The sequence below is a fragment of the Thalassophryne amazonica genome, chromosome 9 (assembly GCF_902500255.1).
Source record: "Thalassophryne amazonica chromosome 9, fThaAma1.1, whole genome shotgun sequence".
Classification (NCBI taxonomy): Eukaryota; Metazoa; Chordata; class Actinopteri; order Batrachoidiformes; family Batrachoididae; genus Thalassophryne; species Thalassophryne amazonica.
In genome coordinates, this window is record NC_047111.1 from 80,094,028 (window position 1) to 80,108,874 (window position 14,847).

Here is a 14,847-nt window from a genome sequence, read left to right on the forward strand (position 1 = left end):
TGACTTTTCAACGTAGTTCTCACAGGATTCCAGCTGCGCATGTAGTACAAACTTTATGGTGATTGATACAGCGGGAAAGAGAGGGGGGGGGGGAGAGAGAAAGAGAGAGAGTGAGGGGGGGAGGAGAGAGAAAGAGAGAGAGTGAGGGGGGGAGGAGAGAGAGAGGTGCAAATGATGAATGTAGTGTAAATCCACGGGGCGACATGTATGGTGGCGCGCCGACGTAAAAAGAAGAAAAGAAGCACGTGTTGTTTCGCGTCGCGTTTTGTCGGAGCTGATCACCGGTTCGGTGACATTTGAGCCCGAGGTTGTGCGTGTGCGTCCCCTGTGCGCGCTGTGGACTGATGTCTCTGCCTGTCAGGAGTTTAAAGTGTCTGTCTCCGGTCATGTGCCAGTGTAAGGTCATCTGCAGCAACCGGACCCTGTCCCTCATGTTCGGCTGCAAGGTAAGAGAAGCAGCATCCAAATCCGAAACATTCATGATGGTACAGGAGGAGCAGGCCTCTGGGATCGTCTCCTGGCCGGTGATCACACCCTCAGGTGTGTTGTCCTGTCTCAGCGTTTACTGGTTCTGATCACAGGTCAGAAACTACCGGCGCTGATTTTCACTGTTTGTTTTTTTCACCTATAGTGAAGCAAACTGCAGGCAGGATTTTGACCTTGGGAAATGCATTTTACAGCTCAGGGCCACTTATCACACACCAGCAGAGAAACACTGCAGGAGGCGTTTTATCTGAGCTGAAGACTGCCTCAGCTGCGTTTTTTTTTTTAAATGTGCTTTATGTATAAGTATATAGGCTGGAACATGACGGCAGCAATGGACAGTTATTCATTCATTCATTCATTCATTCATTCATTTGCTCATTTCCAGTTTCAGGTGTTGGCTGGTTTGTTGACTGCATCCAGTGCTGCACTCTGCACATGCAGGAATTGCTCATCGTCTGGCCGAAGTCATGATGTTGTTTTCTTACTGTCCTGGTTGTGTTTGCATTTAGGAATTGCAACGATGCAAATCCTGCTGAAACTGTGCATTACACCCTGAGTTGCCACTAAATTTGGGCCTTAATCTGGATATACACACTCTTAGAAATGAAATGCTGTTTTTACTGACTGTCAACCGGTCCCACAAAGCTTAAATATACAATTAATTGTACAATAAATTGTAATGGATATATGCAATTAATGCTATTAAATGCCAGAGCAGAAGATTAGAGTCATTGACTGATGACACTGAAAAACAGTGAAGAATGACTGAAATGCTTAACATTTGCAACTAAGGCACCTAAATTATGTACATCAGTTGCACATAATCAGAATGTGTCCAACATAATATTTTTATGTATCTTAATTAGATATCAAATAAAAGTCACTGCTTCAAAACAGTGCCAGATGAAGCGCTGGAATCTGCTCTGTTATGTTTACAATCTTCAATGACAATATTGGTGTACAGTCATGTTGATGCATGCTGATGTAATTTGACTTCATCATTTCAGCTTCTTTTGCCTACAGCTATGTTATTTGTATGAAACTAAGTTTTTTTTTTTTTTCCCTGATTTTGGTGTTTTTAAACTACTCCAGGAAACAAACAACCCCAAATCAGAACCCTTGGGGCAATATGGAAAATGCCAATTTTAAAAAAGAACAACAACACAATGATCCTTACATTAACTTTGACTTCTATTTCATTGCAGACAGCACAAACCCAAGATATTTCAGATTGTGTGGTCAGTTAAATGTGCTTCATTTGTTAATATGCATCCATTCATGCATTTCAGGTCTGCAACGCATTCAAAAAAATGTTGGGATGCTAAAGCATTTACCACTTGGTAAAGTTGCCATTCCTTCACACAACACTTAAGATTTTTTAGCATTGTGGACACAAGCAGTTTTGTTCCATTGTTCCGACAATCACAACATAAGGTGCTCAACAGTATGGGGTCATTGTTGTTGCAATATTCCTGTCAAAATTGTCCACACATTCTCTATTTGGGAGAGGTCAGGACTGCAGGATATCGAGGCGTAGTTGGAGGGGAGTAGGATTTTCAGTTTGGTGGGCTCATGGTCTCATCACTGTTTTTGCAGATGATGTGGTCCTTTTGGCTTCATTGGCCTGTGACCTCCAGCATTCACTGGATTGGTTCATAGCCGAGTGGGAAGCGGCTGGGATGAGGATCAGCACCTTTACATCTGAAGCAATGGTTCTCAGCAGGAAAAAAATGGATTGCCTACTTCAGGTAGGGAATGAGGTCTTGCCCCAAGTGAAGGAGTTCAAGTACCTCTGGGTCTTGTTTATGAGTGAGCGGATAATGGAGCGTGAGATTGGCCGGAGAATTGGTGCAGCAGGCACGGTATTGCATTCGCTCTACCATACTGTTGTGAAGAAAAGGGAGCTGAACCAAAAGGCAAAGCTCTTGATCTACTGGTCAATGCCTGACAGAACTAGATCGCAGGTACAAGCGGTTGAAATGGGTTTCCTCAGGAGGGTGGCTGGTGTCTCCCTTAGAAATAAGATGAGGAGTTCGGCCATCCACGAGGAGCTTGGAGTAGAGGTGCTGCTCCTTCACGTTGAGAAGAGGCCGCTGAGGTGATTTGGGCATCTGGTAAGGATGTCCTCTGGGTCACCTCGCTAGGGAGGTGTTCTAGGCATGTCCTCCTGGGAGGAGACCCTGGGAAAGACCCAGGACGAGGTGGAGAGATTATATCTCCACACTGTCCTGGGAACACCCTGGGATCCCCCAGTCAAAGGTGGTTAATATGGCCCAGGAAAGAGAAGTTTGGGGTCTCCTGCTGGAGCTGTTGCCCCCGTGACCTGAGCCTGGATAAGTGGTTGAAGATGAGTGAGTGAGTGAGGACTACAGGCAGGCCAGTCCAGTACCCATAACCTCTTCTTTCACACCCATGCCTTTGTAATGTTTGCAGAATGTGCTTTTGCATTAGCTTGTTGAAAACGGCATGGCTGTCCTTGAAAAATGGATTGTCATGAAGGAAGCATATGTTGCAGGGCTCCCCTTAAGCAATGGAAATGTGGCGCAACATCAGGTTGCTATAATCTGAGAGCCATCATGGCGATTTTCCAGTTTAGGGTGTTCGTTCTCTTTTTTTCCCCCAGGTAATTTTGCTTAAATTTATTTAAATTTGTCTATTTGCAGCCGCACAGAGTGATTTCTCTTGTCTCCATTGCTTTCTTGTGTAATCTTGTAAAATAGGCATCTCGTGTAAGACTTGGCCATCATTGGTCAGGGTAACTGTCACTCAAAAAATAGAACGCGGTTAGTGGTGGCATCTTGTAAAGCAGGCATCTTGTGATGATTCATCACGCAAGACTCGCATGTCATTCGTTTGGTTAACTGTCACTCAAAAATAAAGCATTATTGGTGAGATATCCAGTGTCATGCAAAGGTCTAAGAGCACCATGCCCTCAGGAAAAGTTCACGAACTCTTTCAGCAGACTCTCTGTTCACATAAATCAGACAAAGCACAAGCGATACACAAAGCCTGCAGATAGAGGACTATTTTGTTGTTGTTGTTGTTTTTTTTTTTTTTGTGCCATCTCTGGCGGTTCCTGTCATCCGTGAAACTGAGAACTGCTGGAACATCCAGAGCGCGGTGGTCAATGACCACAGTGGGTGGGGGGCGTGCTGAGATGGAAGAAAATTTCACGCTTCAAAATTCATTTATTACTGTGTTTAAAAATGACATAAAACTCTCAAAAAAGCACACATCATACAAATACAACAGTAAATAAGCAAGATCAATACTTGCATGTAAGTTTATTTTGTTTTTTTTAATTTCTTTATTTAATGATCATTTTTCTTGTTTTTCAATTTGTCGGCAACCAAGCAAACTTTCATGTTTTTCCAAGTCTCTTCTGCTTTTGAAGTTGCAAATGGCTTCCATTGGTATTTGAAATAAGGCAAAGGGCAGGAACTTATCCTCCAGTTCAGCATGCAGTTCCACTTTGGGTTTGCTGTGGTGACCCTGAGTGCATAAACAAGGGAGCAGCTGAAAGGACTTACTTACTAATCACACGTACATAAGTATTCACAGCCTTTGCCATGATGCGCAAAATTGAGCACGGGTGCATCCTGCTTCCACTGATCATCTTTGAGATGTTTCTACAGCTTAATTGAAATCCACCTGGGGTAAATTCAGTTGATTGGACATGATTTGGACACACACCTGTCTACTTATAAGGTCCCACAGTTGACAGTGCATGTCAGAGAACAAACCAAGCATGAAGTCAAAGGAATTGTCTGTAGACCACTGAGACAGGATTGTCTTGAGGCACAAATCTGGGGAAGGGTACAGGAACATTTCTGCTGCTTTGAAGGTCCCACTGAGCACAGCAGCCTCCATCATCTGTAAATGGAAGAAGTTCAGACCCACCATGACTCTCTTTCTAGAGCTGGCTGCCCATCAAAACTGGGCGATCAGGGGAGAAGGGCCTTAGTCAGGGAAGTGACCCAGGTGACCAGCATTTTTCTGTGTAGATCTCTGCAGCAATCCACCAATCAGGCCTGTGTGGTAGAGTGGCCAGATGGAAACCCCTCCTTAGTAGAAGGCACATGGCAGCCCACCTGGAGTTTGCCAAGAGGCACCTGGACTCTCAGACCATGAGAAACAGAATTCTCTGGTCTGACGATACAAAGATTGAACTCTTTGGTGTGACTGTCAGGCGTCATGTTTGGAGGAAACCAGGCACCATCCCTACAGTGAAACATGGTGGTGACATCATCAGGTGGTGGTGAGTATAATTTTGAGGTAAAAAAATTAATTTACTTCATTTTGGAATAAGACTTCAACATAACGTAATGTGGAAAATGTAATGCACTGTGAATACTTTCTGGATGCACTGTCACCAGAATGTGTCCAACTGACATCATTTTCTTATGTAATCTAATTAGAAACACAAGACATTGTTTCAGTTGGATACATTCTGATCATGTGCAACTAATGTACATATTTAAATCATGTTAATCCAAAAGGCTTTTTTTTTTCAGTGTAGGCCAGTGTTTATCCCCATCTACAACTCATGTTGAGTACAAAAAAAGTCCATCTTCAAAACATAAATGTTGCACCAAATGAGGCTTTCTGAAAAAGTCCTAACTCCTAACATAAGATGAGCACAACACCAAAGTTTTGCCCATATCATTTTGGGATATATAAGAATACACCGTCAGAGATGAATCCTGGAAACTAGATTCATTGGTTGTCAAAAATACAACTTTTGGAGTTTTATTTGTGATGTGCATTTTTTTGTAAGTTTGTAATAATAGTAATCATATTTATCAATAATAAAGAACATTTTTTGCAGGTCTAGTTTTTGCATGCGTGTGTGTGTGGGGGGGGGGGGGGGTAAAATGAATGTGGGTGTGTTCATTCTGGGTTTACCTATTTTTTTGTAAGTGTGGCCGTGGTGTGCGTAACATGGCGGTGTGTATTATTAGCATATATAGTCCCATGCGTATCTCCACCTCTCACTGTCCTACCTCATTGTGTCCTATATATTTTTATCTAAGACACTGCACACATTGAAAAGGTTTCAAGTTCTTCTCTCACATTCATGTCCACATTTGTTATTATCAGCCAGTGAAATGTCAAGAGTTATTTTCAGAACCAGTTAAAATGGATAATAATGATAATAATAGGCATAGCTAGTGAAGGGGTTTAAGGTTGAAATTTTTCTTCCCTAAATGTTTCCACATTATAATTAGGGAATACCCCCTTTGTGTCTGATGATTTGCGGATGTTCATGCTGTTATACAGTTGCAAATGGAGCTTTACGCGGAGCCGGTAAAAAGGAGTTTTAAAACAGCTATTTGCAACCGTATAACAGCATGAATGTTGGCAAATCATCAGACACAAGGGGGTTATTCCTATTCTAATTCAATTCCATCACTTCTCAAATTGTCCGGATGCTAATGATGGCGGTAGAAGATGGCGGTATGGCCGTAGATGGTGTTCATTGCGCATCGAACATTTTAGTGTGTCACAGAATTTCACTGAGTTTCTGTTTAAAACAGTAATAGTAAGTAAGAAATCAGTAAGAAAATAAGTAAAGTAAAGCTCGGATTAGCCGCAAAGCTAACGGCGACCTACCCAGGCCGGCGGTGTACCATCCAGGCCAGCAGCGTTGGCGGAGACGTACCATCCAGGCCCGCAAAATCGGCGGAGGCGAACCATCCAGGTCCGCGGCGTCAGCGGAGACGTACCATCCAGGCCCGCGGCGTCAGCGGAGACGTACCATCCAGGCCCGCGGCGTCAGCGGAGACGTACCATCCAGGCCCGCGGCGTCAGCGGAGACGTACCATCCAGGCCCGCGTCGGCGGGAGAAGGCGAACCATCCAGGCCTGCGGCGTCGGCGGGAGAAGGCGAACCATCCAGGCCCGCGGCGTCGGTGCGGGAAGCGACCCATCCAGGCCCGCGGCGTCGGTGGGAGAAGGCGAAGCATCCAGGCCCACGGCGTCGGATGCGTCCGGGGCTGGCGATGGCTGCATCCGGGGCTAGCGGCGGCTGCATCTGGGGCTGACGGCGGCTGCGACCGGGGCTGACGGCGGCTGCGACCGAGGCTGACGGCGGCTGCGACCGAGGCTGACGGCGGCTGCGACCGAGGCTGGTGACGGCTATATCCGGGATTAACATCGGGAAAGGTCGGTGTGTGGCGACCGAATTTGTGGTGGTGGAGACTGAGTGGGAATTGTTTTATAATTAATAGTGGCCTGTACTGAACTACATGAGTTAACATGGCACCACCCAGGAAGACAGATAAATTGGAGGAAGACATGGAGGAGATAAAGACCTCATTAAACCGTATTTCAAAAGACATGTCCAATTTAGACAAGTTGATGGAGATCAAGGAGCTCCAAAATCTTTTTAAAGAAAAGGACAAGATTATTAAGAAACTTGAGTAACGGGTGGATGAACTTGAATAATATTCTAGAAAAGATGATGTTATAATAACTGGTTTGGAAACAAAACATCGGTCGTATGCACGGGTGGTGGATTCTGGTGGAGCCAGTGGGGAGGATGCACCGCCTGAAGAACTACAAACACTAGAACAGCAAGTCACAAATTTTTTATATCAAAAAGGTGTTGTCATCCATCAAGACACTATATCAGACTGTCACACAATTCCATCCAAAGACAGTAAAAATAAACTACCTAATATTATTATACGATTTACAAGCAGAAAATACAAAAATGAATTATTAAGACAGGCAAAGAATCTGAAAGGAACAAATGTCTATATAAATGAGCATCTAATGAAAAAAAATGCAGATATTGCCAGGGAAGCAAGACTATTAAAAAAACAGAAACACATTGTTGCTACATGGGTCTGGAACTGTCGGATGTGGATTAGAGTGAAAGAAGGAACAAAGGGTATACAAATCAGAGACATAGAGGACCTTACAAAGTACAGACCTGAGTAGACAAATAAATATGACGTCAGTTGGTAGTATGACCAACAAAAAATCAGATCAAACATGGGAACAGATGATAAAATATATGACATAGACACAAATATTGATGAAAGTATATTTGACTTCACATTAAATCAAATCACTTTTATTTATATAGCGCCAAATCACAACAAACAGTTGCCCCAAGGCGCTTTATATTGTAAGGCAAGGCCATACAATAATTACGGAAAAACCCCAACGGTCAGAACGACCCCCTGTGAGCAAGCACTTGGCGACAGTGGGAAGGAAAAACTCCCTTTTAACAGGAAGAAACCTCCAGCAGAACCAGGCTCAGGGAGGGGCAGTCTCCTGCTGGGACTGGTTGGGGCTGAGGGAGAGAACCAGGAAAAAGACATGCTGTGGAGGGGAGCAGAGATCAATCACTAATGATTAAATGCAGAGTGGTGCATACAGAGCAAAGAGAGAAAGAAACACTCAGTGCATCATGGGAACCCCCCAGCAGTCTAAGTCTATAGCAGCATAACTAAGGGATGGTTCAGGGTCACCTGATCCAGCCCTAACTATAAGCTTTAGCAAAAAGGAAAGTTTTAAGCCTAATCTTAAAAGTAGAGAGGGTGTCTGTCTCCCTGATCCGAATTGGGAGCTGGTTCCAGAGGAGAGGAGCCTGAAAGCTGAAGGCTCTGCCTCCCATTCTACTCTTACAAACCCTAGGAACTACAAGTAAGCCTGCAGTCTGAGAGCGAAGCGCTCTATTGGGGTGATATGGTATTATGAGGTCCCTAATATAAGATGGGACCTGATTATTCAAAACCTTATAAGTAAGAAGAAGAATTTTAAATTCTATTATAGAATTAACAGGAAGCCAATGAAGAGAGGCCAATATGGGTGAGATATGCTCTCTCCTTCTAGTCCCTGTCCGCACTCTAGCTGCAGCATTTTGAATTAACTGAAGGCTTTTCAGGGAACTTTTAGGACAACCTGATAATAATGAATTACAATAGTCCAGCCTAGAGGAAATAAATGCATGAATTAGTTTTTCAGCATCATTCTGAGACAAGACCTTTCTAATTTTAGAGATATTGCGCAAATGCAAAAAAGCAGTCCTACATATTTGTTTAATATGTGCATTGAATGATATATCCTGATCAAAAATGACTCCAAGATTTCTCACAGTATTACTAGAGGTCAGGGTAATGCCATCCAGAGTAAGGATCTGGTTAGACACCATGTTTCTAAGATTTGTGGGGCCAAGTACAATAACTTCAGTTTTATCTGAGTTTAAAAGCAGGAAATTAGAGGTCATCCATGTCTTTATGTCTGTAAGACAATCCTGCAGTTTAGCTAATTGGTGTGGGTCCTCTGGCTTCATGGATAGATAAAGCTGGGTATCATCTGCGTAACAATGAAAATTTAAGCAATGCCGTCTAATAATACTGCCTAAGGGAAGCATGTATAAAGTGAATAAAATTGGTCCTAGCACAGAACCTTGTGGAACTCCATAATTAACCTTTGTCTGTGAAGAAGATTCCCCATTTACATGAACAAATTGTAATCTATTAGATAAATATGATTCAAACCACCGCAGCGCAGTGCCTTTAATACCTATGGCATGCTCTAATCTCTGTAATAAAATTTTATGGTCAACCTTATCAAAAGCAGCACTGAGGTGTAACAGAACAAGCACAGAGATGAGTCCACTGTCTGAGGCCATAAGAAGATCATTTGTAACCTTCACTAATGCTGTTTCTGTACTATGATGAATTCTAAACCCTGACTGAAACTCTTCAAATAGACCATTCCTCTGCAGATGATCAGTTAGCTGTTTTACAACTACCCTTTCAAGAATTTTTGAGAGAAAAGGAAGGTTGGAGATTGGCCTATAATTAGCTAAGATAGCTGGGTCAAGTGATGGCTTTTTAAGTAATGGTTTAATTACTGCCACCTTAAAAGCCTGTGGTACATAGCCAACTAATAAAGATAGATTGATCATATTTAAGATCGAAGCATTAATTAATGGTAGGGCTTCCTTGAGCAGCCTGGTAGGAATGGGGTCTAATAGACATGTTGATGGTTTGGAGGAAGTAACTAATGAAAATAACTCAGACAGAACAATCGGAGAGAAAGAGTCTAACCAAATATCGGCATCACTGAAAGCAGCCAAAGAGAACGATATGTCTTTGGGATGGTTATGAGTAATTTTTTCTCTAATAGTTAAAATTTTATTAGCAAAGAAAGTCATGAAGTCATTACTAGTTAAAGTTAAAGGAATACTCGGCTCAGTAGAGCTCTGACTCTTTGTCAGCCTGGCTACAATGCTGAAAAGAAACCTGGGGTTGTTCTTATTTTCTTCAATTAGTGATGAGTAGTAAGATGTCCTAGCTTTATGGAGGGCTTTTTTTTATAGAGCAACAGACTCTTTTTCCAGGCTAAGTGAAGATCTTCTAAATTAGTGAGACGCCAATTCCTCTCCAATTTACGGGTTATCTGCTTTAAGCTGCGAGTTTGTGAGTTATACCACGGAGTCAGGCACTTCTGATTTAAGGCTCTCCTTTTCAGAGGAGCTACAGCATCCAAAGTTGTCCTCAGTGAGGATATAAAACTATTGATGAGATAATCTATCTCACTCACAGAGTTTAGGTAGCTACTCTGCCCTGTGTTGGTATATGGCATTGGAGAACATAAAGAAGGAATCATATCCTTAAACCTAGTTACAGCGCTTTCTGAAAGACTTCTACTGTAATGAAACTTATTCCCCACTGCTGGGTAGTCCATCAGAGTAAATGTAAATGTTATTAAGAAATGATCAGACAGAAGGTGGTTTTCAGGGAATACTGTTAAGTCTTCAATTTCCATACCATAAGTCAGAACAAGATCTAAGGTATGATTAAAGTGGTGGGTGGACTCATTTATATTTTGAGCAAAGCCAATTGAGTCTAACAATAGATTAAATGCAGCGTTGAGGCTGTCATTCTCAGCATCTGTGTGGATGTTAAAATCTCCCACTATAATTATCTTATCTGAGCTAAGCACTAAGTCAGACAAAAGGTCCGAAAATTCACAGAGAAACTCACAGTAATGACCAGGTGGACGAGAGATAACAACAAATAAAACTGGCTTTTGGGACTTCCAATTTGGATGGACAAGAGTAAGAGTCAAGCTTTCAAATGAATTAAAGCTCTGTCTGGGTTTTTGATTAATTAATAAGCTGGAGTGGAAGATTGCTGCTAATCCTCCGCCTCGGCCCGTGCTACAAGCGTTCTGGCATTTAGTGTGACTCGGGGGTGTTGACTCATTTAAACTAACATATTCATCCTGCTGTAACCAGGTTTCTGTAAGGCAGAATAAATCAATATATTGATCAGTTATTATATCATTTACTAACAGGGACTTAGAAGAGAGAGATCTAATGTTTAATAGACCACATTTAACTGTTTTAGTCTGTGGTGCAGTTGAAGGTGCTATATTATTTTTTCTTTTTGAATTTTTATGCTTAAATAGATTTTTACTGGTTATTGGTGGTCTGGGAGCAGGCACCGTCTCTATGGGGATGGGGTAATGAGGGGATGGCAGGGGGAGAGAAGCTGCAGAGAGGTGTGTAAGACTACAACTCTGCTTCCTGGTCCCAACCCTGGATAGTCACGGTTTGGAGGATTTAAGAAAATTGGCCAGATTTCTAGAAATGAGAGCTGCTCCATCCAAAGTGGGATGGATGCCGTCTCTCCTAACAAGACCAGGTTTTCCCCAGAAGCTTTGCCAATTATCTATGAAGCCCACCTCATTTTTTGGACACCACTCAGACAGCCAGCAATTCAAGGAGAACATGCGGCTAAACATGTCACTCCCGGTCCGATTGGGGAGGGGCCCAGAGAAAACTACAGAGTCCGACATTGTTTTTGCAAAGTTACACACCGATTCAATATTAATTTTAGTGACCTCCGATTGGCGTAACCGGGTGTCATTACTGCCGACGTGAATTAAAATCTTACCAAATTTACGCTTAGCCTTAGCCAGCAGTTTCAAATTTCCTTCAGTGTCACCTGCTCTGGCCCCCGGAAGACATTTGACTATGGTTGCTGGTGTCGCTAACTTCACATTTCTCAAAACAGAGTCGCCAATAACCAGAGTTTGTTCCTCGGCGGGTGTGTCGCCGAGTGGGGAAAAACGGTTAGAGATGTGAACGGGTTGGCGGTGTACATGGGGCTTCTGTTTAGGACTACGCTTCCTCCTCACAGTCACCCAGTCGGCCTGCTTTCCCGGCTGCTCGGGATCTGCTGGAGGGGAACTAACGGTGGCTAAGCTACCTTGGTCCGCACCGACTACAGGGGCCTGGCTAGCTGTAGGATTTTACAAGGTGCGGAGCCGAGTCTCCAATTCGCCCAGCCTGGCCTCCAAAGCTACGAATAAGCTACACTTATTACAAGTACCATTACTGCTAAAGGAGGCCGAGGAATAACTAAACATTTCACACCCAGAGCAGAAAAGTGCAGGAGAGACAGGAGAAGCCGCCATGCTAAACCGGCTAAGAGCTAGTAGCTGCACTAAGCTAGCGGATTCCTAAAAACACACAAATTGAATAATGTGTAAATAATTTAGAGGTGATTCAGCAGAGGGAGTGCTTTAGTTAAGGCACGTGAAGATTACACTGTGAAACAAATCGTTATCTAGTTATCTAGATCAGTCTAACTGCGCAGATTAAACAGCTAACAGATACAGCAAAACGCCGCTGTGCTCCGGAACAGGAAGTGATACAATACCGCAGTGAGAGCCAACCACCAGTAGAGGCAGTAGAGTAGAGATTTGACTACAATTGGTTGTGAGTATTATATGGAAAAACAGTTAAATAGTGAAAAAATTACTGAAGATACCCTGTCACTCATACATATAAACATCCGAAGTTTGTACTGTAAAATGTCAAAAATAAAAGATTATTTAAACCAGTTTAAAAATAGATTCAGCATTGTTGCAATCACAGAATCTTGGCTTAAAAATGACCTCATGGCTGATGTTCAAATGGAGGGATATGAGCTATATTTTGCAAATAGAAGAGATAAAAAAGGTGGAGGTATTGCTTTGTACATAAAAACAGATCTGACATGTAAAATTGTAGAAGAAATGACAATTATAGATGATGTCATAGAAATTGTAACAGTGGAAATTGTACATGAAACATCTAAAAATATTCTAATCAGTTGTGTATACAGAGCACCAGACTATTGTGTTGTGAAATTTACAGATAAAATAATAGAATTATTCCATCAAATCAAAAACAAAATGCTCTTTATGTGTGGAGACTTTAATGTTAATGTGGAAAGCTCCAGTTGCCAAAGAGTAAGTGATTTTGTGAATTCAATGAATAGCTTGGGCTTATTCCCTTTGATAACAAAACCAACCAGAATTACATCACAAAGTGCAACTGTAATTGACAATATATTCACAAATAGAACAGATGAAATTATTAAGAATGGGATATTGATGACAGATCTTAGTGATCATTTACCGTTTTTTTTTCAATATTTAAATATAAAAATAGGTACAAAAAAAAAACTGTTAGAAACTTTAAGAGATAAGTCATGAAAAGCCTTAGCGGCATTAAATTATGACCTTAAAAATCAAAATTGGGAATAAGTTCATGTCGGTGACGTTAATGTAGCATATAATTAATTTATGAAAATACTGATGGAAACATATAATAAAAAATGTAAATTAATAAAAACTAGTAAGAAAAGAGTAAATAAACCATGGCTGACTAAGGGAATAAAAAATGCGTGTGTAAAGAAAAACTATTTATATAGCTGCTTTTTAAAAATGCAAACAAAGGAAACAGAACACATACAAAAAATATAAAAATAAACTATTGACAATAATTAGGAAACAAAAAAAGATTATTATAGTGAACAATTGAATAAGAGTAAAGATAATATGACGGCAACATGGGGAATTATAAAAAGTGTGATGGAGTGAAATCAACTTTTCCGAATTACCTTGTCAAGGAAAATAAAGAGATATATGACATAAAAGAAGTTGTAAATGAGTTTAATGATTATTTTTCAAAGGTGGGATCAAGTCTGGTGGGAAATAAACCAATAGTAGAAGATAAATTAAATACAATTGTAAATACGATCAATAGTATTTTCCTTGACAATGTGGAAAAAGATGAAATAAAAAACTGTGTAAGCAAAAGATCAACTGACTATGAAGATTTAGACATGATGACTGTAAAAAGTATAATAGAAACTGTTATTGAACCATTTACTTACATTTGTAATCTGTCTCTGTCAACAGGAATTTTTCCAGACGAAATGAAAATTGCCAAGGTAGTCCCATTATATAAAAATGGAGACAAACATAATGTTGCAAATTACAGACCAGTGTCATTGCTTCCAGTTTTCTAAAATTATGGAAAAAGCTTTTGTGACAAGGTTGGATAAATTCATTGAGAAACATCATATTTTAAATAATGCTCAGTATGGATTCAGAACAAAACATTCAACAGCTATGGCAATTATGGAATTAACAGAGAAAATATCAACAGCAATAGATAATAAGGATTATTTTGTAAGTGTTTTTATTGACCTGAAAAAAGCTTTTGATGTTATTGATTATTCAAGATTGCTTCACAAGTTACAACAATATGGAATAAGAGGGATTGCACATCAGTGGGTAAAAAGCTACTTAAAAAATAGAAAACAGTTTGTTCAGATAAATAATACTAAATCAGAATTGTGTAATATTATTTGTGGAGTACCACAAGGGTCGGTACTTGGACCCAAACTGTTTATTTTGTATATCAGTGATTTTGTGAATGTATCTAATGTACTTGGTAGCATTTTATTTGCTGACGATACAACATTATTTTACTCTGGATCAGATATACAGGAAGTAGCACAAGTGATAAATACAGAGGTGGAAAAAGTTAAATATTGGTTTGATATAAACAGATTGTCACTTAATCTTAATAAAACAAATTTCATATTGTTTAATGACAGAGTAAAAAAAATGATGTCATTAAAAATAGATGGAATTGACATTCAAAGGGTAAAAGAAATGAAATTTTTAGGAGTTATGATTGATGAAGATTTTACATGGAAGTCACACATAAATTACATAAAAGGAAAGATAGCGAAAGCCATTGCTGTTTTGCATAAAGTTAAATATTCATTAAATAGTTATGGATTATTAACATTGTGCAATTCATTGATTGTTCCATATTTGACTTATTGTGTAGAAATCTGGGGATCAACATGTACAACTTATACACAAGCTTTGTTTATTTTGCAGAAAAGAGCTTTAAAAGTGATTAGCAACAGTCATTTTAGAGATCCATCTAGTCCATTGTTCATTAAGTATAGGGTACTTAAATTTCATGATTTAGTTGATTTGAAATTATTACAAACAATGTACCAAGCGAATAACAATACCTTACCAA

General features: G+C 40.6%; 1 protein-coding gene across 1 annotated transcript in view; it reads left to right on the plus strand.

Annotated features, from left to right (window-relative positions):
• The first annotated feature begins 276 nt into the window (after positions 1-276).
• LOC117517488 (disks large homolog 4) overlaps positions 277-14,847 on the plus strand; it is a 181,604-nt gene continuing 167,033 nt past the window's right edge. Inside the window, 1 exon segment of the mRNA XM_034178519.1 lies at positions 277-446. Within this exon segment, the coding sequence (XP_034034410.1) occupies positions 345-446 (102 nt within the window). The 5' untranslated portion in view covers positions 277-344.